Source organism: Electrona antarctica (genome assembly GCF_951216825.1).
Source record: "Electrona antarctica genome assembly, chromosome: 18".
NCBI classification, from domain to species: domain Eukaryota; kingdom Metazoa; phylum Chordata; class Actinopteri; order Myctophiformes; family Myctophidae; genus Electrona; species Electrona antarctica.
Genome location: NC_136799.1, coordinates 15531524 through 15557653, shown reverse-complemented (window position 1 = coordinate 15557653; position 26130 = coordinate 15531524). Strand labels below are relative to the sequence as shown.

General features: G+C 42.7%; 3 protein-coding genes across 7 annotated transcripts; all 3 read left to right on the top strand.

Moving 5' to 3' along the window:
- Window positions 1-3901: 3901 nt before the first annotated feature.
- Window positions 3902-10669, top strand: LOC306942264 (uncharacterized protein). Of its 2 annotated transcripts, none has more exons than XM_079528069.1 (3): window positions 3902-4043; window positions 6402-6650; window positions 9155-10669. In XM_079528069.1, the coding sequence occupies exons 1-3, from the start codon at window positions 4022-4024 to the stop codon at window positions 10411-10413; spliced, it is 1530 nt and encodes a 509-aa protein (XP_079384195.1). In that variant the 5' UTR covers window positions 3902-4021; the 3' UTR covers window positions 10414-10669. The 2 variants fall into 2 exon arrangements, with proteins under 2 accessions (XP_079384195.1, XP_079384194.1); XM_079528068.1 differs by lacking the exon at window positions 3902-4043 and adding an exon at window positions 5574-5670.
- A 1603-nt stretch (window positions 10670-12272) lies between these two features.
- On the top strand, window positions 12273-25747 carry LOC306941695 (uncharacterized protein). Of its 2 annotated transcripts, XM_079527304.1 has the most exons (4): window positions 12273-12622; window positions 15646-15900; window positions 17227-18473; window positions 24804-25747. In XM_079527304.1, exons 1-3 carry the CDS (start codon window positions 12427-12429, stop codon window positions 18456-18458), a joined length of 1683 nt encoding a protein of 560 aa, XP_079383430.1. In that variant the 5' UTR covers window positions 12273-12426; the 3' UTR covers window positions 18459-18473; window positions 24804-25747. The 2 variants fall into 2 exon arrangements, with proteins under 2 accessions (XP_079383430.1, XP_079383429.1); XM_079527303.1 differs by lacking the exon at window positions 24804-25747 and having other exon boundaries at window positions 17227-18790.
- Window positions 19943-25747, top strand: LOC306941694 (uncharacterized protein). Of its 3 annotated transcripts, none has more exons than XM_079527301.1 (3): window positions 19943-20268; window positions 21951-22199; window positions 23335-25747. In XM_079527301.1, exons 1-3 carry the CDS (start codon window positions 20082-20084, stop codon window positions 24798-24800), a joined length of 1902 nt encoding a protein of 633 aa, XP_079383427.1. In that variant the 5' UTR covers window positions 19943-20081; the 3' UTR covers window positions 24801-25747. The 3 variants fall into 3 exon arrangements, with proteins under 3 accessions (XP_079383427.1, XP_079383426.1, XP_079383428.1); XM_079527300.1 differs by having other exon boundaries at window positions 21951-22205; XM_079527302.1 differs by lacking the exon at window positions 23335-25747 and adding an exon at window positions 22636-22667 and having other exon boundaries at window positions 21951-22205.
- Window positions 25748-26130: the final 383 nt, after the last annotated feature.

The following is a 26130-nucleotide window of genomic DNA, read 5'->3' as shown; positions in this document are numbered from 1 at the left end:
CCACGTTATGTACAAGAAGAAGAGCTAGCTCCCCCTTCACGCAACAGTTTCATTGTTCCCCGTGTCAATCACACTACAACACACACTACAAGTACACACTTCAACCCCCACTTTTCAATGACTTACATAGCTTGCTGTGTTAGGTGTTAGACTACGAGACCATTGTCACCATTGGCCGTGAGTTCAAGCCTCACCGCGGACAGGTTTTTGCGGTCACTTTATTTTCTCACATATTAAAAACGCTACCAGATTAAAGTTAGGAATAAATAATACTGAGGTAAATGTTAATTAATAGGTTAATAGGGGATTTCATTCACAGGGAGGGTGATTGTGGTGACAGACAGCCCAGAGCATGCAGGCAGAGCGCGCCACGGGATGGTTGAAATGAAATGAAATGAAATCTATATTTACCCAGGGTATCTGGGCTAAGCTCAAGAACTTGTTTCCAGCCAGGCCCTGCTCATAGAACACATTTCATCGTAGTGGTTGATGCCTTGTTCAAGGGCATTTCAGCGGTGGTAATTTTAACGTGTGTGTGATTCGAACTGGGAACCTTCCGGTATCTAGACCGCGCCGCTATCCGTTCGGGTTATATATTTTATAATACATTAGGCTACATAAACGCTGCTGCCGCGGCTGCCACCTATCACAATTAAGGCATTTTATTTACATCATGGTTTTACATTCACCATCGCTGATGAGCAGCGCTTTGTAGGCGAGGAGGGAGGCTTGTTCAGGAACTCCATTATATCATAATTATGCATCAATGTAATAATATATGCGCTGCGAGCCAACGTGAGCCATGATGTCATAAGTTTTGCGGATTCACCGTTTTGCCTGTTTACACGGAGAAGGGATAAAACGGCGTTCTCAAAGATTTCCACTCTGGGAGGTGGTTTCACTTTGATGCGTTTTCACCTCCTGAGAACACCCTTCTCGTCTAAAAGGACCCCAGTAAACGATACTTTATTTTCCCGTTTCTTATGAACACCATCCTCATCTAAAAGCCACCTTAGTCTTAGTTTTAGTCATCATGGTCGTTTTTGTCAGTGAAAAAAGGTAGTTGTCGAACATTTTTCGTCATATTAGTCGACGAAAACAACACTGGCTCAGATATTCAGCTAATGTAGCCTATATTCTCCTTTTAGCAGCTGCATGCACTGCTACCTGTTGGAATAAAAATGACATACGATTTAGTAAAGCAGTGGTTTTCAAACTTTTTTCACATCAAGACCCAAGACTAAAGAATATTTTGTTATCGTTGGATAAGATCTTGTCCACAATTCCATGCTGTATTGATGTTGGTACCATTAGGAGAGATAACAGGCACATGTTGATCTAAATAACAGTTTCTCGGCCTGGGCTGTGGCTCAGCGGTCCAGGCACCTTGGCTGGTAATCCAGTCTGGCAGTGTGCCGCGGGTTCGACTCCCGATCCTGTCTGCCTTTACTGCATGTCACCCCCCCATCTCTCTCCCCATTTACAATTTAGGCATTTATCAGACGCTCTTAATCCAGAGCGATTTACATTAAGCAAGAACAAAAAGCATGGCAATACATCACAACACAACAAAGTAGTTAGTTATCATGAAACATGCTTAAGCTAAGAACGTAACAGTGGAATATCTATATAATGAAACTATACATATAAACTATACATATATACTACTATACATATATACTATATATGTATTATATTATATGCTCACGCTCAAAGTTGTGAGCTTGTAGATCAGCTATTTTTGGTCTAACTTTCAACTGTCCATATGTTTTTGATTGATTGCATTTAGTATTTATTAGCAGTTTGTAGAATTACAGTACAATTCAAGCACAACTCAATACAAAAACTGTTAACTGAGTGGACGACGCCATAAAGCATTACTCTTGTTTACAAGAGGGTCCACCTTGTTCAATTCATGAACAAGGTGGACGCTTAATTATTTCATTGTTACTAATTTTATTTAGCATGTCCTGTTTGTTTCATCTTCTCAGAGACTTCCACCAAGAAGGCAGACTGGTATTTGCATTGGCTCTTCACATTGTTGTCAGTGAGGCATTCAATCAAACAGGACACTGTCATTTACTTAACAACCTGGACATTACAATCTGAGATCATTAATGATATCTCATGTTAATATATCCTTATGGACCGGGGGAGATATTATACTGTTGAGGCTCTGAGCCACTCTGCTATAGCCTGGCTAATAAGCCAGACTCAAATCACAGTCGTGTGGTATCCGGCAGGCAATTTTCTTTTTGCCAACGGCTGATTCGGTCTGGCTTATTAGCCAGGCTAACTCTGCTATACACTCACCCCCCTATTGACCTCCTCCCACGGGGAAACCCGATCCGGGTCACGGCACCAATGTAACACCCAGGATTCGAACTCGGGTCTCCCGCGTGAAAGTCCAACATCTTAACCACTAGACCAAAGGGACGTCCCTATGGACTGGGATTTTGTCCAAACATCACGCAAATTGGTATACAGTCTCTAGAGCCATTCAAACGAAACTGGTCATTCAGATTTTTCAGACTCCATCTTGATTGGCTAATATTGGCTTCCAAAGTTCGCAGGCGTGCGCAGTTTAAAACAAAATGCCGCAAATCATGAACACATCGTGTGATTTCCGTGACATTGTGCACGCATATTCCCACTAGGCCGACGAAGAAATGCCACTGGAACATTTTCAACTCAGCCTCATCACGCTATAACTGGCCGATTAGTGTTTTTACCTCTAACTGCACGGATCTGTGTAAAACTTTGTATTCACACTCCCTAGAGGCCAAGGAAAAACCTTTGCCTGGAATTTTTCACGCAAATCGGTACACATACTCTCCATAGTCATGTTTGTTTGATTTCTCATAATCCATCCTGATTGGCTACGATTGGCTTCTAAAGTTTTCAGGAGTAGCCCGCTTTGTACAAATCGCCACAACTCCTTAACTCAGCGTCCGGTTGCGGTGAAACTGCATGCATATTTCCACTATAGGCTGAGGAAGAAATGCCACTTGACCGTTTTCAAACCAGCATCATTGTGGCGCTACAACAAGCCAAGTCGCGGCACGCACGCACACACACACACACACAAAACATGTTTATATTACTCCTAAACATTTTGCCAAACATCACACACACTCCTATCCTCACGGTGGAGACCTGTGCCCAGAACTTAGTCTCGTCTTTTGTGCTTGCGTATGGCCTTTGGATTGCCCCAATTATTTATAATTTGTTCTATCTATCTGGTCTGGTTTAGTCACAAGTTCTGCTATTGTCTCACTGTGGTATCTGTCTTCTGTGTAGTAGCTACAGAAATAACTCGGGGTGCTTGCATATGTGACCCCTCACAGTATTTTCAACCACAAGTCGGCTCTAATGAAACTCCAGAATAGAATTTTTGTGGTTTTCGTTTTTGCCACATCAACACAGTTGGAATGTTAAAGAATGTTTTTATTCCATCAGAAAGTTGTTTTAGTGTCATTAAGTCGTAGTAATTACATTGCAAAAATGTCTCTGTAATGAAAGATTATTTGCGTATTTTGGGGGTGTGAACATTCCTGCACGTATTTACATAGAGTTGTTTCGATTGGCCATACCTATGTATTGTTCTCCAGTTTCACGTAGCCGATCACCGCCCATAAGTACCATGTGTTCACGCTGTCAGTAAACACAACATCATTCTTGACTTGTTGTTTGTGATGGCTAGTAACTTTGAATCAAAACGCTTGCTTAACGCTTTAAATGGACATGCAGAAGGAAGTCTCCTGGAAGGATTTATTCTAGATTTCATACACGGTGGCAGTGACTCGGATTTAGAGCTCACGGACGAATCTGACGCTGATGATGAAGACCCTATGGAGGTGGAATCCCTGTTGCAGCGGTTCATCGGTGGGGGCAGCGATGACGAGGAGTTGGACATTCGGGCCATACTAGAAAGCCGCATGCCCAAGACGGGCGTAAGAGACTATGGATTCCCTCAAGAAAGCCTACGGGGTTGACCTGTGGATGTGGCCTACGAGGGGTGATGTTAATCTCCTTTTACGACGGTGATCACATTATTTTATAATCAAATTCGGATCTAACTATCGGTTCCTACAGACGTGCGCAGTCACGGCTAATTATTTATTTATTTAACAGTAAAATCCGGTGAAACACTTGTAAGGAGTAGAGCGTCTCTCTCTCTCTCACAATGATGTCGAGGGGTGGCATAACCGCCTAAATCGGAAAGCACAGCGAGCAAACTTGCCGATTTATTTGCTCATTGATTTGCTGCACAAGGAAGCTACCTTGATACCAGACTTCCAGCTGCGTATGGTGTCAGAGAACAAGTTACGCCGCTACCAGCGAAAGCAGACCAAGGCTACACAGGGCAATCTGGCCCAGTTGTGGAAGGACTTGGAAAGGAACGATCTGACCATCATGGACATGCTAACTCTCGCTTCTGAAGTGAATGCCCCAGTGTGGAGATGAGCACACTGCACTGCACAACTTTTGACCAAAATGGGACTGCACACTGCACACTGCACTGCACACAGCACAACTTTTTTCTTTCTTTTTGTAGATATGACAACTTTTTAGTGCACAACTTTTGACCAAAATGGGACAGCACACTGCACACAGCACAACTTTTTTCTTTCTTTTTGTAGATATGACAACTTTTAAGTGTTTTTGTAGCAAACTGATGTTTTTTTGTTTTTTTTATGACAACTTTTTACTATATTTTTTAGTTTACATTTTTTCTATACTTAACTTTTTTCTATATTTTTTTGTACAAACTGATGTTTTTCTAAACTTTTGATGTTTACTTTTTTTTATATTTTTTGTACAAACTGCTGTTTGAACTTTGTTTACAATGTTTCTATATTTAAATAAACTATTACATTTGACCGTACATTTGACTCTTGTGTTATATTCTTGTGAAATATTCAGTAAAGTATAGCTCAAAGGCTACATATTCAGTCAGACTTTTGGTGAGTTGTCCTGACAACTCACCCCTAAACGTGAAGACATCTCACCCCGAAAGTGGCCAAAAGTGAAGACATCTCACCCCGGAAAGTGAAGACATCTCACCCCTAAAAAAGCAGGGGTGAGATGTCTTCACGTTTAGGGGTGAGTTGTCTGGTAGAGATGTGACGTTCGTGAACGAGTCGGATCTTTTGAACGGCTCTTTGAAAGGAACGATGGGATCCGGTTCACAGTAGGGAGCCGTTCCTTTTTAGAGGAGGAGGGGGGCAGGGGGGTTTCAACTGGGGGGGGGGGGGGCACTGGGGAGACACTGGGGAGGCACTGGGGAGTAGGGAGTCCCTAGGGAGGCCCTGGGCAGATATTGGGGAGGTACTGGGGAGGCACTGAGGGGGGACACTGGCCCCCTTCCCCCCCCACCCCTCCCCACACCCCCCCCCCCCCCCCATCGGGAACGTCGTTCAAAAGAGCCAGTCTTTTGAACGACTCTTTGAAAGGAACGGATCCCAGAGATCCGGCTCCCTTCAAAGAGCCATAAATCCCATCTCTATTGTCTGGACAACTCACCAAAAGTGGCTTTAGGGGTGAGTTGTCTTGTTACCATCTCAGGCTACGAGGAAGAAATGTTCCAGTCTAAACGAAAGATCAGTCGACGACGCAAGCTGCTCGGTGTGCTTCTACAACCCGAGATCAGGTTAAATGGAATATCTGGTATGTGATGTGTGATTGGTGCGTTTAGAATGTTGAATACCAGACGTTATAGATGGTTGCCTGGCTCAATCTAGCCTGCAGAATCCACACAACCAGTAATGTAACTTCAAATTCAAATGTTTATTCTGGTGAGCTACAGTGAAGGAGAGGTCACACATGGGATGGGTCTAGTGTTGTTCAACCATAATAGCTCCGATGTTGGATATCTAATTATTTGCCTGTTTAATGCACAGCTGTTTAACATAACAAGTCACAGCTCACATCGTTGCTAATACCATGGCATCAGTAGAGATGCGGGTAGTCCCTTTTTTATCTTTGGATTTTATTGTAGTGCACATCCAAATGTTCTGGTCAAATAGTTGAAAATGGTTCTTAAATTAGCATTACAGTTACTGAGAAATGGCCACTGGACACTACATTTTGCAACATTCCCTGCCTTTACCGGTGGGGAAATTCAGGCTTCAGAGACAGCACAGCAGTGAAAGTTACAGAGATAAGTACAGTAGGTGAAGAGTAACACCACAGTAAAATATACCCTTAAACAAAATATGAATAATAGTTTACAGACATACTGTATATACACCAATCATTCTGCCTGAGATGTGTGATGTCAAATGAAAAGGTGAAAAAAATGTGTACTATCCCTTGAATAGAATGAAAAAGGAGACGCCACACACACACAGATGTTGTAATGATTACTGAATGTTCTCTTCTCCTTTTCTGCTCCTCAGAGGAAGCACAACTCAACCTCTCTGTGTGGGAGGAGGATCTCCTCACTGAGCAGCAGCAGGAGTGGAATTCCTGTGAAGTCCCTGTGAAGCATTTTCTGTCTGTAGCTGCTGACAGGATTGTGGAGGCTGTTGAGAAGACGATCTCGGGCTACAACGGAGAAATGCACCAATCCACACGAGAGATCAGTCGACAATGCAAGATGCTCAATGCGCTTCTACAACCTGATATCAGGTTAACTAGAATACCAGGTAAAGTTTTGTGTTTAAATGTATCTGATTGACGTGATGACATTACTCTTAGAAGGGATATGATATTCCCAGATACACAACCATATAGATCCATAGATATGCACGCCCGGCGGGTAGCAAACTGATCGTGGCGGTATTTAAACTTGTATGTGTACTCACCCTGTTCTCCGGACCACTGGTGGTGGTTAAATTGGCACTACAGTTACAAACGTTCGCATCTTTGACGTATTTACAAACTGAACTCCCTGGGCAACTTCCAGGAAAGTCTGGATGGCAACCGAGGAAGGTCAGTGATGCTGGAGAGTCAGCTGACCTCCAGGACTGGCTGGGTAACAGGGGCCAGCAACCCCTGTTGCAGCACTCGCAAGAGGGCACCAAGAAAGCTACAGAACGTACAAATGAGCAATACCCCCAGAGTCTCCCGAGAGGAGGGGAGGAAGACAGACTCGATATGACGGATTCAACGACAATGACAGTGACACAGACTCAGAGAAGGCTTCCTTGACTCAAATACACCAGAGTAATGCCAAGTGTGGACAATGATGGACACATGCATACCGCACAGACGCATGGTCTGGTGAGACGTAGGAGGACCCTAGGCAGGAGGCAAACCATAGTTCTAGAGACCTCAGTGCCCCCCAAGAACACAAGGCAGAGAGAGCCTTCTGTTGGTTCTTTGTCTCCACCAGGCCGAAGGCATGGGGAGAGAGTATGTTTTGCACTTTTCACATTTTTTACCTAAAACTGCACCGATCTGCGTGAAACGTTGCATGCACACTCCCTAGAGGCCAAGGACAAACCTTTGACCTGCATTTTCCGCATCTGCCTTTTATAGCGCCACCAGGAGGCCGACTTTTGTAAAACACATTTTTTTATATTACTCCTCCAGATTCTGTCCAAAAATCTCACAAATCGTTACACAGTATCTCTATGGTCATGTGCTCAAGTCGGATCTGTCCGATATTTCATATTCCATCCTAATTGGCTATAATTGGCTTTCACAGTTTGCAAGATTGCCCCGTTTTGAACAAAAGCCTCAAATCATGAACGCAGCATGCAATTTACGTGAAATCTTTCACACATTTTCTTACTAGGCTGAGGAATATATCCCACCCTTTTCACATTGGCCTGTTATAGCGCCACCAACAGGTTGATTTTTGCAAAACACATTTTTGGAACAAAATGCCTCAAGTCATCCAATTGCCATCAAAGGCAAACATGTTTATATTACTCCTAAACATTTTGCCAAACATCTCACACAGTCCTATCCTCCTGGTGGAGACCTGTGCCCAGAAGGGCACTTTTTCTAGTCTTCTCTGAGTTTTTTGGCGGATCTCAACCAATGTAAAGTTGCATACCGCCACCTACTGTACAAGAGTGTGCAACATCATGTCAATTTTCTAGTGCTGTTGGTTCTGGCAGGAGAGAAAGGACATGTGGGTAGATCCGCGGGCATGTGCCCTGTGCCCGGGGGTCGCTGGGGTATGGTCAGCACTGGTTTGCTACACCTGGCCGGCAGGATGCGGACTTCCCTGTTGGCCGGGTGTGGCCTTCCCTCCCAGTGCTGGTTGCGCCTTGGTGATGGCTGCACCCGGGGCGCCGCTCCGCGGATTCCGCTGTAGCTGGAAGCCTGGAGGAGAGGGGCAGTGACTTGGCCAATCACTGCTGACACGCCAACTGGAGAGTGTTGTGGTTAAGTGTCGAAACACTCTAAGAGGGTTGGAGACCGCCTGATGACCTCTCTTCCAGGCCAAGGCTCCATCCATTAGAAATGGATTATGTTCGCATCTTTGATGTATTTACAAACAGAGAAATGTCCACACTCCACAGGACACTTAACATTTTGAAGCAAGAACCTTGAGATGTGTGACTACCATGTTTACTGCACAGCTGTTTTAACCAATTAACTCCATTGGTTACCATGGTATCAATAAAGATGCTGTAATTAAAGGGATAGTTCTGTTTTTTAATCTTTAGATTTAATATCGCACATCTAATGATTATTGGATGTGTTCGTGTGCTAGATGAAAACGGTTTCTTAAATTGGCACTACGGTTACAGAGAAATGTCCACAGGATACTTACACACTTTGAACCAAGAACCTTGAGATGTGTGATATACCGTACTGATTGTTGTTTAACCCCAGTCTTCTAAATCTGAAGATTTCTGAAAAACCTATCTTTCTATGTCAGTGGTTCTCAAACTATTTCATGTCAAGGACCCCAAAAATTCTATGTAATTGGCCGCTGACCCCCATCTGAAAATATGTTGTTCCAGGGACCCCCCAGAAGCAAAGATTTGAGTTAAAAACGTTCGCTCTGAAAGAATATACATTCAAAGATTTGTGCCACGATTTTTCAAAAATAGCAGATCTACAAGCTCATAGCGCGGCACCGAGATCTGCTATTTTTCAATAGTATAACATACAGTAACACCAAAAGGGGTTCCTGTCCAGAATGGGTAAATCATTGCTGAATGTTCACTTCTCCTTTTCTGCTCCTCAGATGAAATAGGCAAAGTAGAAGAACCTCTACCTGTCACTTCAGCTGAGCAGATGATCATAGAGGCTGATGAAGAAGTCCCATCTCCAGGATTCTCTGAGCCTGAAAACGAAGACGACGATGTCTGGAATGCTACTCAAGATGGAGACAGTGACAGAAATGAAGCTATTCAAGATGCACACAGTGACGGAAGTGAAGAGTGGTTGCCAACGCCAAACAAACAATATATCACACTGACTGATAAGACACCACAGACAAGTTGTATCTGCAACTGCAAAGTATGTGGGAAATCTTATCATCATGAAGGCTACTTTCTGAAGCATTTGAGAAGACACCCTGAAGATGAATGTGGGCTGTGTGGAATGCACTGCAAGACAGAGGAGGATTTTGAACTTCACCTGAAAACTCACAAGAATGAGTTTGCAACTCGCAATAAGGCGAAAGTAGTTTGTGATGTTTGTGGAAAATGCTTTGCTGCAGTGTGGTGTTTAAATATTCACATGAGGAGCCACACGGGAGAGAAGCCGTTCACATGTGAGGTGTGTGGTAAATCCTTCACCTTACACCAATGTATGAAAGCTCACCTCAGAACCCACACTGGGGAGAAGGCTTTCAGATGTGAGTTGTGTGGTAAATCATTCAAATTTCAAGGGACATTGTCAAGACACCACCTGATCCACACTGGGGAGAAGCCATACGCATGCACCATCTGCAGCGAACATTTCATCAGGTACTCTACATTAAGAAAACACATGCAGACTCATTTAAAACGCAAAAACATCACTGTAACCAGTACCACTCCTGTATATGACAATGGTGATGCAGAGGTGATCACAAAAGAGAAGCTTGTGCGAATCATATGTAAAGTGTGTGGGAAGGATTTTCACTCCAGAGCCTCATTGGTGAATCATCTGGAAAGTCACCCTAAAGATGACTGCGGGCTGTGTGGGATGCACTTTAATACAGAGGAGGATTTTGAACTTCACATGAAAACGCACGAGATTGAGATTTCACAGGTTTGTGATGTTTGTGGGAAATGCTTTGCCAAACCTTTCTATTTGGAGAAACACATGAGGAGCCACACGGGAGAGAAGCGGTTCAAATGCAATGTGTGTGATAAATCCTTCAGACGACACGGCTCACTGATACAACACACCAGAATCCACACTGGGGAGATGCCATTCTCATGCACCACCTGTAGTAAATGCTTCAAAACCAGCTCTAATTTACATCAACACGTGCAGAGATGCAGAATCATTTAAAAGATGACCACTCCTCTATTTGACAAATGCAGAGGTGGAAGACAGTATAGCACAGACGTCAAAAGAGCAGCCGTTCACATGCAAAGTGTGCGGTTAAGACTTCAGTGTATGCAACTCTTTGACAAGACTGCAGCACTATCTAGTTTTATTCCCATACCACAATATCTTGTATATCAATTAGCTAATCTGTAGCTCAGGCAATTAACAATCTTTCACTCATATTGTTTCTTTGAAGGGTGCTCCTATGCCCAGCTTTGTGGCCCCAATTAAACGAACAGTTAATAATTAATCAAATTCTGCGGTTCTATCATTGCGTGGTTTTCTGTGATTCTTAATGCTTTCTATTCCCATGATTGATTGTACTTGATTGGACCTTCTGGGGTAACTTCAGTTCCTCCATAAAGTAACAGTATTTGGTGTACCACATTCACCATTAATCATCTGTTTGGCAGGTAATTGCATCAATCAATTTTTTTCTCCAGATGTGTGTCTGTTTCATTGCATCTATTAGGAACCATTATGGAGTGCAAAATGCATCGTAAATGTACTCTAATGCAAATTAATTCACCTTTATGAATGATTTCAGTTTTTATAGTTGCAACTAAGGTTGTCCTGATCTGATCATCACACCCGTTCTGGCGTCACTCCACTGGCTCCCTGTGCGCTTCAGAATTGATTTTAAATTTGTATTTTTTGTTTTTAAATCACTGAATGGCTTGGCACCCCAGTATCTGTCAGAACTTATTGAGGTGTATAATCCCCCAAGGTCACTGCGGTCTGCGGGCCAGTTAAATCTTAAGGTGAAAAAGAAGTCCCGCTTAAAGACCAGAGGTGACCGAGCCTTTTCCATTGTAGCCCCCTCACTATGGAACGCACTCCCCTCCCACGTCAAACTGGCCCCGTCCATTGAGACTTTTAAATCACGTCTCAAAACCCACCTTTACACCTTGGCTTTTAACAAGTGTCTCGATGGTCCATGTTTTGTTTTGTTTCACTGTCTGCTGATGCTGCTGCGTCTAGGATGTTTCAGTGATGTTGTCTTTGTATGTGTTTTTCTTGCTGTTGCTTTTCTGTGTCTTAGTGGATTTTGTTTTTATTTTCCTGTACAGCACTTTGTTAACCTTGCGTTGTAATATGTGCTATAGCCTATAAATAGGTGGATTGGATTGGATTGAATATAAATATCGGATCGGGAAAAATCGGTATCGGCAGATGCTCAAAATCTAATTATTGGAATCTGATCGGGAGCAAAAAAAATCATGATCGGGACATCCCTAGTTGCAACATTAGACCACTGTGTCTGACTAGTCTTTTCTTATATCCTGTAATGTTTAAGTTGTATTCAGTTGCAGCTGCTTTGCAGAGTGCTGTACTACCTTTGATTGATTGATTTTATTAACAGTTTGCAGAATTACAGTCCATTTCAAGTACAACTCAATGCAAAAACTGTTAACAGTGAGTGGACGACACCATAAAGCATTACACTTGTTTACAATAGGGCCCACCATTTTCAATTAATCAAAACATTTAGAGACGTACGAATATACACAACTATATAGTCAAAAATAAATCATCATAGGAGGTAAAAAGGGAAAAGAAATATATACAGTGAGGGGAAACGGGGGTGGGTGTTGGTAGCTTTCATAGATGGTCCACTTATCCAGTCTAGCTTTTGAAACTAACCCAATTATGATTGTGAAGTTGACATTCTGTATTTTCTTTTGACTGCCAGACTACACTTTTGGATGCTTGCAAATGTACTTTTATTACAGTCAGAAAGTTATTATTCTACCACCAGGCGGCGCCGCTCTGGATAAGAGCGTCTGATAAATGGGTTTAGAAAAAAGGTTTACCTGGAAGTGCAACCCCAGTGAAGCGGAAGTAAACATTGACTTCACTTGTCTGTCCAGTGTTTTTAAATAATCATTCAGAACTGTTTGTGATCATAAAGAGAACCATTGTTCTCCATAACAGTCTATCGATGTGATAATAGCCGCCTACCTAGATACCAAGATGAGTAAAACTCAAGGTCTTCGGGTCCTTGTGAAGCAGTTTCTGTCTGCGACTGCTGATCAGATCGTGGAAGCTGTTGAAAAGATGATCTCAGGCTACGAGGAAGAAATGTTCCAGTCTAAACGAAAGATCAGTCGACGACACAAGCTGCTCGATGTGCTTCTACAACCTGAGATCAGGTTAAATGGAATATCTGGTATGTGATACAATGTGTGATTGCACTGATTGTGACTGCAACTTGTTCCTGTTCGCAGATGACTCGGCACTGCTGGTCTCGGACAGGGACAAACTGCAGGTTGAAAATGCCCTCAGCTCTGAACTCGGTAGAATCTGCACCTGCCTCGCTGATAACAAACTATCTTTACACCTGGGAAAAACTGAATCCATTCTCTTTGGATCTAATAGTAATCTCAGCAAGGCAAATGGCTTCTTGGTTAGAGTGGGTGACAATGTTATCACACGTAAAGATGAAATTACCTACCTATGTTCCATCCTGGAGGCTAATCTTTCCGGTGATAAAATGGCCACCAACGTAATCAAAAAAGTCAACCAAAGAACAAGATTCCTTTACAGGATCTCCTCACTGGTCGACACCTTGAAGACCTTAACAGGAGCCCTCGTTCAAGGCTTCTTTGACTATGCATGCACCTCCTGGTACCACAGCACCTCAAAGGCCCTTAAAACTAGGCTCCAGACTTCCCAAAACTAACTGGTCAGGCTCCTACTTGGCCTCACCCCCCGAACCCACCTCACCCCTGCCCACTTTGACAGACTGGCATGGCTTGGGGTCGACGACAGAGTACAGCATCTTGCAATGGGTCTGGTCCACAAGATTCGATACTCCACCAAGATACCCATGTACCTGTCTAGATACTTCCTTAATGTTAACGAAGTCCACACCCACAACATTACATTACATTACAGTCATTTAGCAGACGCTTTTATCCAAAGCGACTTACAATAAGTGTATTCAACATAGGTAGGGAACAAAAACTACTAATCACCAGAAGTCTTTAGTGCATTTTCTGCAAAAACAAGCAACCAAGAGTATACCTAGCGCTAAGGTAAAAGTGCAATATATCAGCTACCTATTTCTTTAACCAGATGAGACAAAATAGCTAAATCAAATGAGCATGAGCTAAAACAATTAAGTGTATCGACTAAACAAGATCCAATAAACAATACAACAATAGAAAACAAGCGTTCGTACAACTAGTTAACAACAAGTAGGTCAGGTAGAGAGGAAGGGTAGTGTTTCCTGAAGAGGTGGGTTTTCAACCTGCGGCGAAATATGGGCAGTGACTCTGCTGTCCTAACATCAGTGGGGAGTTCATTCCACCACTGTGGGGCCAGAACAGAAAAGAGTCGTGACCGTGTGGATCGGCCAGAAGGACCCTTGAGTGACGAGGCAATCAGTCGCCCCGAGGTGGCAGACCGAAGTGGTCGGGCCGGGGTGTAGGCATCGACCATAGCCCGGAGGTAGGAAGGAGCTGTTCCTTTCACTGCCCTATAGGCTAACACCAGGGTTTTGAACTGGATGCGGGCCGCTACGGGGAGCCAGTGTAGAGAACGGAGAAGGATGGTTGTGTGGGAGAACTTGGGGCGGTTGAACACCAGACGAGCCGCAGCTTTCTGAACAAGCTCCAGAGGTCTGATGGCAGATGCCGGAGCACCAGCAAGGAGGGAGTTGCAGTAGTCCAGGCGGGAGATGACGAGAGCCTGGATGAGCACCTGGGCTGCCTTCTCCGTGAGGAAGGGGCGAATCCTCCTGATGTTGTAGAGGAGGAATCTGCAGGACCTTGTCACTGATGCGATGTTTGCCGAGAACGTCAGTTGATCGTCCAGGGTCACACCCAGATTTTTCGCAGTCCGAGTTGAGGTCACCACAGCATTATCCATGGTGATGGCCATGTCTCGGTGCGGACAGCCCTTCCCCGGGAGGAACATCAGCTCGGTCTTGTCCAGGTTGAGCTTCAGGTGGTTTGTCGACATCCACGCCGAGATGTCAGCCAGACAAGCAGCAGAGGGAGTGCAACGAACCATGTACAACCCAGATTCGGCACAAACAAGGGACTAAATTATTTTCGCTCCTATGCCACCAAAATGTGGGACGCCCTACCAACAGTCATTAAGACATGCAAATCCCTTGACTCCTTCGAAACCGCTCTCAAAGGGCACCTACGGATGGCTGCAATTCGTAACTGGCCCCCGTAAAATCTGAATCCCCCCCCCCTTTCCCCTCACTGTATATGTTTCTTTTCCCTTTTTACCTCCATTATGATGAATTCCTGTTCTGTTCTTTGTATAGAAGTGTCTATTTGTACGTCTCTAAATGTTGATGAATTGAACATGGTGGACCCTGTTGTAAACAAGTGTAATGCTTAATTGGGTCGTCCACTCACAGTCAACAGCCTTTGTATTGAGTTTGTGCTTGAAATGTACTGTAATTCTGCAAACTGTTAATACATTTTTCAATCAATCAATCGGTGCGTTTAAAATTATCATTAGAATACCAGACGTTAGAGATGATTGTCTCAATCCAGCTTGCAGGATCCACTCAACCAGCCTCTAATGTAAAACGTTCAGTCGTCCACTTCAAATCAAAATGTTTATTCTGGGGAGCTACAGTGAAAGATGGTTTGTTTCTCACATGGTTTTAGTGTTGTTCGATGTTAGATATCGATCTATAATCTACTGTGCGACTGCCTGTTTAATGCACAGCTTTATAACATATTTAGCCACAGCTCACATGGTTATCAATACCATGTCATCAGGGATTGTTCTGTTTTTTTTATTGATTTTATTGCAGTGCACATCCAAAGGTTCTGGTCAAATAGTTGAGAATGGTTCTTAAATTAGCATTTCAGTTACTGAGAAATGACCACTGGACACTACATTTTGCAACATTCCCTGAGACAGACACCTTTACTGGTGGGGAAATTCAGGCTCCAGAGACTGCACAGCAGGAAAAGTTACAGATAGAGAGAGCATATAAGTACAGTAGAGGAAGAAGAGTAACAGCACTGTCGATATACCCTCAAACAAAATATGAATAATAGTATAGACATACTGTATATGCACCAATCATTCTGCCTGACGTGTGATGTCAAATGAAGGTGCATGTACTATCCCTTCAATAGAATGAAAAAGGAGACCACACACACACACACACACAGATGTTATAATTATTGCTGAATGTTCTCCTTTTCTGCTCCTCAGAGGAAGCACAACTCAACCTCTCTGTGTGGGAGGAGGATCTCCTCACTGAGCAGCAGCAGGAGTGGAATTCCTGTGAAGTCCCTGTGAAGCATTTTCTGTCTGTAGCTGCTGATAGGATTGTGGAAGCTGTTGAGAAGACGATCTCAGGCTACAAGGGAGAAATGCACCAGTCCAAACGAGAGATCAGTCGACAATGCAAGAAGCTCAATGCGCTTCTACAACCTGAGATCAGGTTAACTAGAATTCCAAGTAAAGGTATGTGTTCAAATGTATCTGATTGACGTGGTGACATTAGCCCTAGAATGGCTGTGATATTCCAGATACACAGCCATAGATCCATAGATATGCACGCCTGGGTAGCAGACTGTATATGTTTCTTTTCCCTTTTTACCTCCTTTATGATGAATTCCTGTTCTGTTCTTTGGCTAAATAGAAGTGTATATTTGTACGTCTTTAAATGTTTTGATGAATTGAACAAGGTGGACCCTCTTGTAAACAATTGTAATGCTTTTTTGGGGCGTCCACTCACAGTTTACAGTTTTTGTATTGAGATGAGATGAGATATACTTTATTGTCCCACAAGGGGAAATTTGTCTTGGGCAAAAGTGCAGTAGTACATAAACGTTTTAGTAAAAACAATTAAAAAGCGCTTGATGCAGCAGCAGGCAGCACTAGAGGCCGGGTCTCCACTGAGCAGCGCCACCAGTACATTTTGCTTGAAATGTACTGTAATTCTGCAAACTGTTAATAAATACTTCAATCAATCAATCAGACTGATCGTGGTGCTATTTAAACTTGTATGCTATGTGACTGAGTCCTGGAGCTACAGTTAAGGAGAGGTCACACATGGGGCCAGATAGATAGATAGATACTTTATTTTTTTTTAAGATATATTTTTTTTATTGGTTTTTTTGAAGGGACAGACAGTAGGCTGACAGGAAACGGGAGAGAGATGGGGGAAGACATGCAGTAAAGGCCGTGTCGGGCTCGGGAGTCGAACCCGCGGCACACTGCGACTGGATTACCAGTCGGGTGCCCAGACGGTTACGCCACCGCCTGGGCGGATAGATACTTTATTGATCCCGAAGGAAATATGTTTTGTCCAACAGCTCCAGTGCAATACGTACAGAATAAAAAGAGCGTGATGAACATAAAAAATGAACATAAAAAAATACATTACATCAGTAAATAGAATGCACTAGAAAAAGACAATAGCTATAAGTGTTCAAAGTAAACATGTTTCAATAGTTGTGCCTCCCATGTTCGATATCTAATCATCTAGCTAGCTACTGTGAGACTACCACGTTTACTGCACAGCTCTTTTATTAACTCCATTGGTTACCATGGTATCAGTACAGTAGAGATGCTGTAATTAATCTTTGGATTTAAAATCGCACGTCCAAAACTTCTTGAATGTTAAGTGTGCTAGATGAAAACTGTTTCTTAAATTGGCACTACGGTTACAGAGAAATGTCCACAGGACACTTAACATTTTGAAGCAAGAACCTTGAGATGGTGATACTGTATACTGATGTTGTTTAATCATTGCTGAATGTTCACCTCTCCTTATCTGCTCATCAGATGAAATAGGCAAAGTAGAAGAACCTCTACCAGTCACTTCAGCTGAGCAGATGATCATAGAGGCTGATGAAGAGGTCCCATCTCCAGGATTCTCTGAGCCTGAAAACGAAGATGACGATGTCTGGAATACTACTCAAGATGGAGACAGTGACAGAAATGAAGCTATTCAAGATGCACACAGTGACAGAAGTGAAGAGACACCACAGACAAAGACAAATAAAAAATCCTGTGTCTGCAAAGTATGTGGGAAATCTTTTCAATATGAAGGCCCATTTCTGAAACATTTGAAAAGTCACCCTAATGATGACTGCGGACTGTGTGGGATGCACTTCAAGACAGAGGAGGATTTTGAACTTCACCTAAATACTCACAAGAATGAGATTGCAACTCGCAAGAAGGCGAAAGTAGTGGTTTGTGATGTTTGTGGAAAATGCTTTCCCAGTAGTAGCAGTTTGGAGAGGCACAAGATGAGCCACACGGGAGAGAAGCCGTTCACATGTGAGGTGTGTGGTAAATCCTTCAAAGTTCACCACGAAATGAGATGTCACCTCAGGACCCACACTGGAGAGAGGCCTTTCAGATGTGAGTTGTGTGGTAAATCTTTCATATGTCAATCGAAATTGACAAGACACCACCTGAACCACACTGGGGAGAAGCCATACGCATGCACCATCTGCAGCGAACATTTCATTAGGTACTCTACATTAAGAAAACACAGGCGGACTCATTTAAAATACACACAAATCACTGTAACCGGTACCACTCCTGTATATGACGATGGAGATGTTGATGCAGAGGTGTTCACAAAAGAGCAGCTGGTGCAAATCCTATGTAAAGTGTGTGGGAAGGATTTTCACTCCAAAGTCTCATTGGTGAATCACCTGGACAGTCACCCTAAAGATGACTGCGGGCTGTGTGGGATGCACTTTAATGCCGAGGAGGATTTTGAACTTCACATGGAAATTCACGAGAATGAGATTGCAAAGGTTTGTGATGTTTGTGGGAGATGCTTTGCCAAACCTTTCTATTTGGAGAAACACATGAGGAGCCACACTGGAGAGAAGCGGTTCAAATGCAATGTGTGTGATAAAGCCTTCAGACAACACAGCACACTGACAGATCACAAAAGGGTCCACACTGGGGAGAAGCCATTCTCGTGCACCACCTGCAGTAAATGCTTCAAAACCAGCTCTAATTTAAGACAACACATGCGGAGATGCAGAATCATTTAAAAGATGACCACTCCTGTATTTGAGACATTATAGCACAGTTGTCAAAAGACCAGCCGTTCACATGCAAGGTGTGTAGTAAAGCCTTCAGTGTGCGCAACACTTTGACAAGATATCTCAGGATCCACACTGGGGACCGGCCGGCTGTAGCACGTGGAAGGAACACGTTATTCCGACCAGTTCCTTAATCTGCAGCACGATCTCTAGTTTATTCCCATACTACAGTTTCTTGTATATCAATTATCTGTAGCTCAGGCAATTAACAATGTTTTCCTCATATTGTTTTTTGTATTCTCTTAAGGGCTTTCCAGAGCAATACAACGATATCTACATCATTGAAATCTGTCATCTTTGTAGTTGTGGTGTGCACTCTTCTAAACAATATCTTTATAATTAGTGTGCTTGGTGTGTATAGCCCTTTATGGTATGTTATTGTTAACATAATGTTTTCTGTCACGTTTTCTTTAAGATTAATTGACAGTGGATCATCAGTGCCCTAGTCTACAGTGCTCAAAATGCTGTTTTTTCTCTTTATTTTAGGGGCCAGGGGGTGACGTGTGCTGTTTGAGGAGGGAGATTAGTTGAGTCATGAAGCAAACTATGTAATGTCTTTTTAAGAAGAGGATTGAAATAAAGTGAATTCAACTTAATATGTGAAAGCAGCTAGGAAGGTTGGATGACAAAAATTGTTCCCAATCAGTAACAGTTGCTACTTTTGTAGCCCTAGAATGTCTCTGTTGTTACATACATTGCAAGTATTTCACATATCAGAGCCATAGAACACTTCCATAGACTTACGGTTGCGGCGGCAGAACGGTGGCATAAATGTGGTTGGCACTCCGTGTGTACTCGCTCAATAAATAATTCCAAAGACTTGGGAGTCAGATATGGTCCTCAACTTTCATATCCATGTGAAAGTTCTGGCATAAAACCATCTCCACTTTTTCACGAGCTGCACCTGGACAGCTTTCTCTCTGGTCATCTAAGTGATGCTTAGGTTAATGTTGTTACTACATTTTGATATTATCAAACAAACATGACATTCTAGATTCCCAGAAGAAAAGGATGCATTTAATTCAGAGATGCAATAATTAAGAGAAAGCATAGCCTCACTGGCAATTAAAAAAAATACATTTATTTTCCATGTTAGTTAACATTGCAACATTAGACCAATATGTCTAGTCTTTACTTTTATCTTGTAATGTTTAGAGGTTAAAGAGAATTTTGTAAGAAAGATTAATTTGTATTTGTTGAAGCTGCTTTGCAGTTGACAACTTATCCACATGGGTGCGTGCAATGCTGGTCGACCTATCCATCCAGTCTAGTTCTTGAGGCATATAATCCAATTATGATTGTGAACATTTTGTGTTTTCTTTGACATTTGGTGCTTCAGAAAGTTATTCTTCTATACCACCAGGCGGCGCCGCTCTGGATAACAGTGTCTGATAATTGGGTTTAGAAAAAGATAGTTCACCTGGAAGTGCAACCCCAGTGAAGCGGAAGTAAACATTGACTTGTCCAGTGTTTTTTTTATATAATCATTCAGAACCGTTTGTGATCATAAAGAGAACCATTGTTCTCCATAACAGTATCGATTTGATAAAAGCCGCATAACTAGATACCAAGATGAGTAAAACTCAAGGTCTTCGGGTCCTTGTGAAGCAGTTTCTGTCTGCGACTGCTGATCAGATCGTGGAAGTTGTTGAAAAGATGATCTCAGGCTACGAGGAAGAAATGTTCCAGTCTAAACGAAAGATCAGTCGACGACGCAAGCTGCTCGATCTGCTTCTACAATCCGAGATCAAAATATCTGGTATGTACGTGACACTTGCGTTTATAAAACAGATCAACAGAATTATCATTAGAAATAATACCAGACTGTTAGAGATGATTGCCTCAATCTAGCCTGCAGCATCCACTCAACCAGCCTCTAATGTAAAACGTACACTTCAAATCAAAATGTTTATTTTTGTGAGCTACAGTGAAGGAGAGGTCACACATGGGTCTTGTTGTTCAACCATGTTCCAATAGTTGTAGCTCATCACCTTTATTTATACTCTGAAATACAGTTGAGGGCAAGCCCTCATTTTCAATGTAGCCGAGGTTACAATTATTCACAAATACAATCAAAACAATACATCAACACAACATTATAAATCTCCTATGTTAGATATAGAATATTGTCTACTGTGCGACTGCCTGCACAGCTGTTTAACCTATTAAGTCACAGCTCAGTGAGCCCACATGCCTGCTCCCAAATTCCCATGCATGCAATTGCATGTGTCTACTCTGTGTATGTCCACTTGAGTACAGCAATACTGCTGGGTGATCTAAAGTGTCACTGTTGCCTAACAAACACTCATTGATCACTGCAACACACACACACACACATACATGCAGGCCAGGAAGGAGGGGTCATTACAAGTAAACCTCCCCAAAGCCACCGCTCAATTCACACTATGACTATGGTGTCATTTTTGAATTTTGAGGGGCACTAGCCCCTCCTATATTCAGCTATAGTGTAGATTTTTGTCCTAACACAAACATTAAATGCCATTGACAATGAATGGAGAATTTACGTCACGTGTTTGAGCAAATCGGCTATATATATATCTTTTTTTAAAGGTTAAAGATTTGTTTTTGTTGCTTTTATGCCTTTATTGATAGTGAACAGTAGACAGACAGGAAAGGGGGAGAGAGATGGGGAGTCACACGTGGCAAAGGCTGTCGGGTTCGGGAGTTGAGCCCGCGGAACGCCATCCGGCTCCCACAGCCAACCGTGCATTAGCAGGGTCGACTCGAGACTCTGCCTAACAAGGCTGCAAAAACCTTTGACGTCACTTTTTTGACGTGAAAAAAGTGGATAGAGCAGATCAGATTCATTGGGAGACCTAAATGTCAGAGGTCCTTTGACGAATGACTGTGAGCTTCAGCGATTAAGGGGTCTTTTTCCCTTCGGGCTTGACCCCTAATAAAAGTATACAGACATACTGTATATACACCCTGTGCAATCATCCTGCCTGAGATGTGTGATGTCAAATTAAAAGGTGGAAACTGAGAGACTGCCATTGTGCACATTCCAGCTTTTCACCAGAGGAGAAAACGTTTTTTTTTCTTTTTTTCAAAAATGAGTTAATAGCACAGGCAGACTCTTCACATACTAGAGCATGTCTGAAATAAGTGTGAGCTGATATCGACATGTAAATATGAAATAAATGCTTAAACATGTAGCTAGGTGTAATGTTAGAGACCACAGAAGTGAACTTTTCAAGCCTGTTTTCTCAACTCGCTGTTTTCTGCAAGACATTACTCTATAAGCCATATCTCCAAAACTGGTGGGTCAAACTGAACAACCAATATGTCAATTTGAAGATTCCCTGCTTTCATATGATATGAAAAAACGAAAATTCTAAAAAAAATCCAATGGCAGTCCCTCAGTCAAATTTAGTCACATGTTGTAATTATTGCTGAATGTTCTCCTTTTCTGCTCCTCAGAGGAAGCACAACTCAACCTCTCTGTGTGGGAGGAGGATCTCCTCACTGAGCAGCAGCAGGAGTGGAATTCCTGTGAAGTCCCTGTGAAGCATTTTCTGTCTGTAGCTGCTGATAGGATTGTGGAAGCTGTTGAGAAGACGATCTCAGGCTACAAGGGAGAAATGCACCAGTCCAAACGAGAGATCAGTCGACAATGCAAGATGCTCAATGCGCTTCTACAACCTGACATCAGGTTAACTAGAATAACAGGTAAAGGTATGTGTTGTAAAAATGTATCTGATTGACGTGGTGAGACGATTAGCCCTAGAATGGCTGTGATATTGCAGATACACAGCCATAGATCCATAGATATGCATGCCTGGTAGCAGACTGATAGTCATTAGTGGCAGTATTTAAACTTCTCTATCTCCCAATAGCCTCTAATTAATTGCTGCGACTTGGAGTCGGATATTGTCCTGTAGTTTCATATGCATTTGAAAGTTCTGGCAGTGAAAATGTTTTTAATATCTCCACTTTTACACTACCTGCACACGGACAACGTTCCCTGCCTGTGACAGGGCCTGACAGGATTTCTGGACTTTATTTGGGGAGCACAAAATGTATGGCGCACACAATTTACAGTGGGCCCTGGGAGCAGTTATGGGTTAAGTGTCTTACTCAGGGATTATACATTGTCAATATGTAGACTGGGTGGCCAAATGAGCTGGCCAGATGTATGGAGAACCGAGATGACTGGAGACGCCGATGGAGGGCTCGTCTGAGGACGACGTAGAGAGAGTGTGGGCTCGGGGTAAAACTGGTGACTTTATGATTTACATAGGTTCACTATCCAGCCATACTATTTAAAAAAAATTGAGGACATTGTGAAATTAAATAAGTCATAAATTACTGGCACTCCAGTTCTGGATGGCAATGCTATGTGACTGAGTCCTGGAGCTACAGTGAAGGAGAGGTCACACATGGGGCTAGTGTTCAAAGTAAACATGTTTCAAATTTTCAATAGTTGTGCCTCCCATGTTCGATATGTAATCACTAATCATATAGCTAGTTACTGTGAGACTACCATGTTTACTGCACAGCTGTAAACATGGTACCACATTGGTTACCATGGTTTCATTAGAGATGCCGTAATTAAAGGGATAGTTCAGTTTTTTTAACTTTGGATTTAATATCGCACATCCAAAGGTTCTTGGATGTTTATGCTCGTTGCTCGATATAACTGGTTTCTTAAATTAGCACTACAGTTACAGAGAAATGTCCAATGTTACAGGAGTCAGGACACTTAAAATATTGAAGCAAGAACCTTGAGATGTGTGATATACTGATTATGTTTAATCATTGGCATTCATTGCTGAATGTTCACTTCTCCTTTTCTGCTCCTCAGATGAAATAGGCAATGTAGAAGAACCTGTCACTTCAGCTGAGCAGATGCCCATAGAGGCTGATGAAGAGGTCCCATCTCCAGGATTCACTGAGCCTGAAAACGATGATGACGATGACTGGAATGTTACTCGAGATGGAGACAGTGACAGAAATGAAGCTATTCTAGATGCACACAATGACGGAAGCGAAGAGTGGTCGCCAATGCCAAACAAACAACATTGCACACTGACTGGTAATACACCACAGACCAAGAAAAAGAAAAAAACCTGTATCTGCAAAGTATGTGGGAAATCTTTTCATTATAAAGGCTACTTTCTGAAACATTTGAAAAGTCACCCTAAAGATGACTGTGGGCTGTGTGGGATGCACTTCAAGACGGAGGAGGATTTTGAACTTCACCTGAAAACTCACAAGAATGAGATTGCAACTCACAAGAATGAGATAAACAAACAAAGACGAAGAAAGATGAATAAAATATCCTGTAGGCCTACCTGCAAAGTATGTGGAGTATCCTTTCATTATGAAGGCCCACTTCTGAAACATTTGAAAAGTCACCCTAAAGATGACTGTGGGCTGTGTGGGATTCACTTCAAGACAGAGGAGGATTTTGAACTTCACCTGGAAACTCACGAGAAGATGAAAGCAGTTTGTGATGTTTGTGGAAAATGCTTTCGCAGTAGAACTAGTTTGGAGATGCACCTCAGGTCCCACACTGGGGAGAAGCCGTTCACATGTGAGGTGTGTGGTAAATCCTTCAAGTTTCCCCAAAGTATGATGAGTCACCTCAGAATCCACACTGAGGGGAAGTCTTTCAGATGCGAGTTGTGTGGTAAATCATTCAGAGGTCAACAGAGTTTGACAAGACACCACCTGAGCCACACTGGAGAGAAGCCATACGCATGCACCATCTGCAGCGAACATTTCATCAGGTACTCTACATTAAGAAAACACATGTGGACTCATTTAAAACGCAAACAAATTGCTGTAACCAGTACCACTCCTGTATATGGTGATGGGGATGTTGATGCAGAAGTGGTCACAAAAGAGCAGCTGGTGCGAATCATATGTAAAGTGTGTGGGAAGGATTTTCACTCCAAAGTCTCATTGGTGAATCATCTGGAAAGTCACCCTAAAGATGACTGCGGGCTGTGTGGGATGCACTTTAATACAGAGGAGGATTTTGAACTTCACCTAAAAACTCACAAGAGTGAGTTTGCAAAGGTTTGTGATGTTTGTGGGAAATGCTTTGCCAAACATTTCTATTTGGAGATACACATGAGGAGCCACACGGGAGAGAAGCGGTTCAAATGCAATGTGTGTAATAAATCCTTCAGACAACGTGCCTCACTGACAGATCACAGCAGGATCCACACTGGGGAGAAGCCATTCTCGTGCACCACCTGCAGTAAATGCTTCAAAACCAGCTCTAATTTAAGACAACACAGGCAGAGATGCAGAATCATTTAAGAGATGACCACTCCTGTATTTGACAAGGGGGATGTTAGACGGGATGCATACTAAGATTAGACCCGCCAACAGACTGCACCTAACCCAAGATTTAGACTCTTGTAGCGTATATTGTAACGTCAGAATCGAAAAATACGGGGTCTAAATCTTGGGCTATACTGCACCCTGGAAGACAGTATAGCACAGATGTCAAAAGAGCAGCTGTTCACATGCAAGATGTGGTAAAGACTTAGTTTAAAGAGTACGCAACACTTTGAAAAGACACCGGCTACGGACCCCCATTTAATGACATTTCTATCTCTGAGGCCCCAATTTATATTGTAAAATCAATGGTAATTTAACTCTGAGAGTGTACAAATAGAGTTATAGACCCATAACGGTCCATTTGGTTCCAAACTATAATTTAGTTGGGGACCCCCTGGAACTCCCTCAATGACCCCTAGGGGTCCCCGGACACCACTTTGGGAACCACTGCTGCTTTACATGACAAAAAAAACATTTTTCCAAATATTAAATAAAAAAGTGCCAATGTAACATTGAGATGCCGACTCTTCTGTTTACCGTCGGGAGGATGAGTGAAGCTCAGAAGAATGTGTCTTTGTCTCGAATTGATTCCTCCCCACACAGTTGTCTGTCACTGCTGATGTATCCTCCTGCCAGCGAGGAGCCCCCACTGGGAGGACGAGCCTTCGTACTACTACTCCCACTCAACAATTCCCAGCCCGTAGGAATATGTGCAATGACAATTATCACCCTCACTTCTTCCCTCTGTTGAAGACAGGCCAACTCTGAACTGTGTTTGCTAGGTATAGACGTTCGACAGCCGGATGTGACCCATGTGTGTGCGGTTTGAGGAGGGACGGAGTTGATGTCATGACACAAACTATAATGTCTTTTTAAGAAAAGAGGATTGAAATAAAGCTAGGAAGGTTGTATAATAGAGAACATCACACGAGTTGTTCCCAATCAGTAAAAGTTGCTACTTTTGCTATTGTTTAACTAAAAAATCACACCCGTGTGAACTGAGTGGTGTAAGGTTTTATATAGCATGATCAGCTGTGGTCTGACGCAATGTCTGACGTAATGAAATAAGGTAAGGTATTATGTAGCCTGATCAGCTCTGATCTGACGTAATGAAATCACACCCGGATGTGATTTCACAACTGGCTTTTTCTGTGCAGAGAAAATGACCATGGTTGCTACGGTCATCCAGTTCACCCGGGTGTGATTTAATTACGTCAGAAATTATTTTGAACATAGCAACCATGCTCATTTTTTTCTGCACACAAAAGCCAGTTGTAGGAGTGGTTTACACCACTCAAAAATAAAT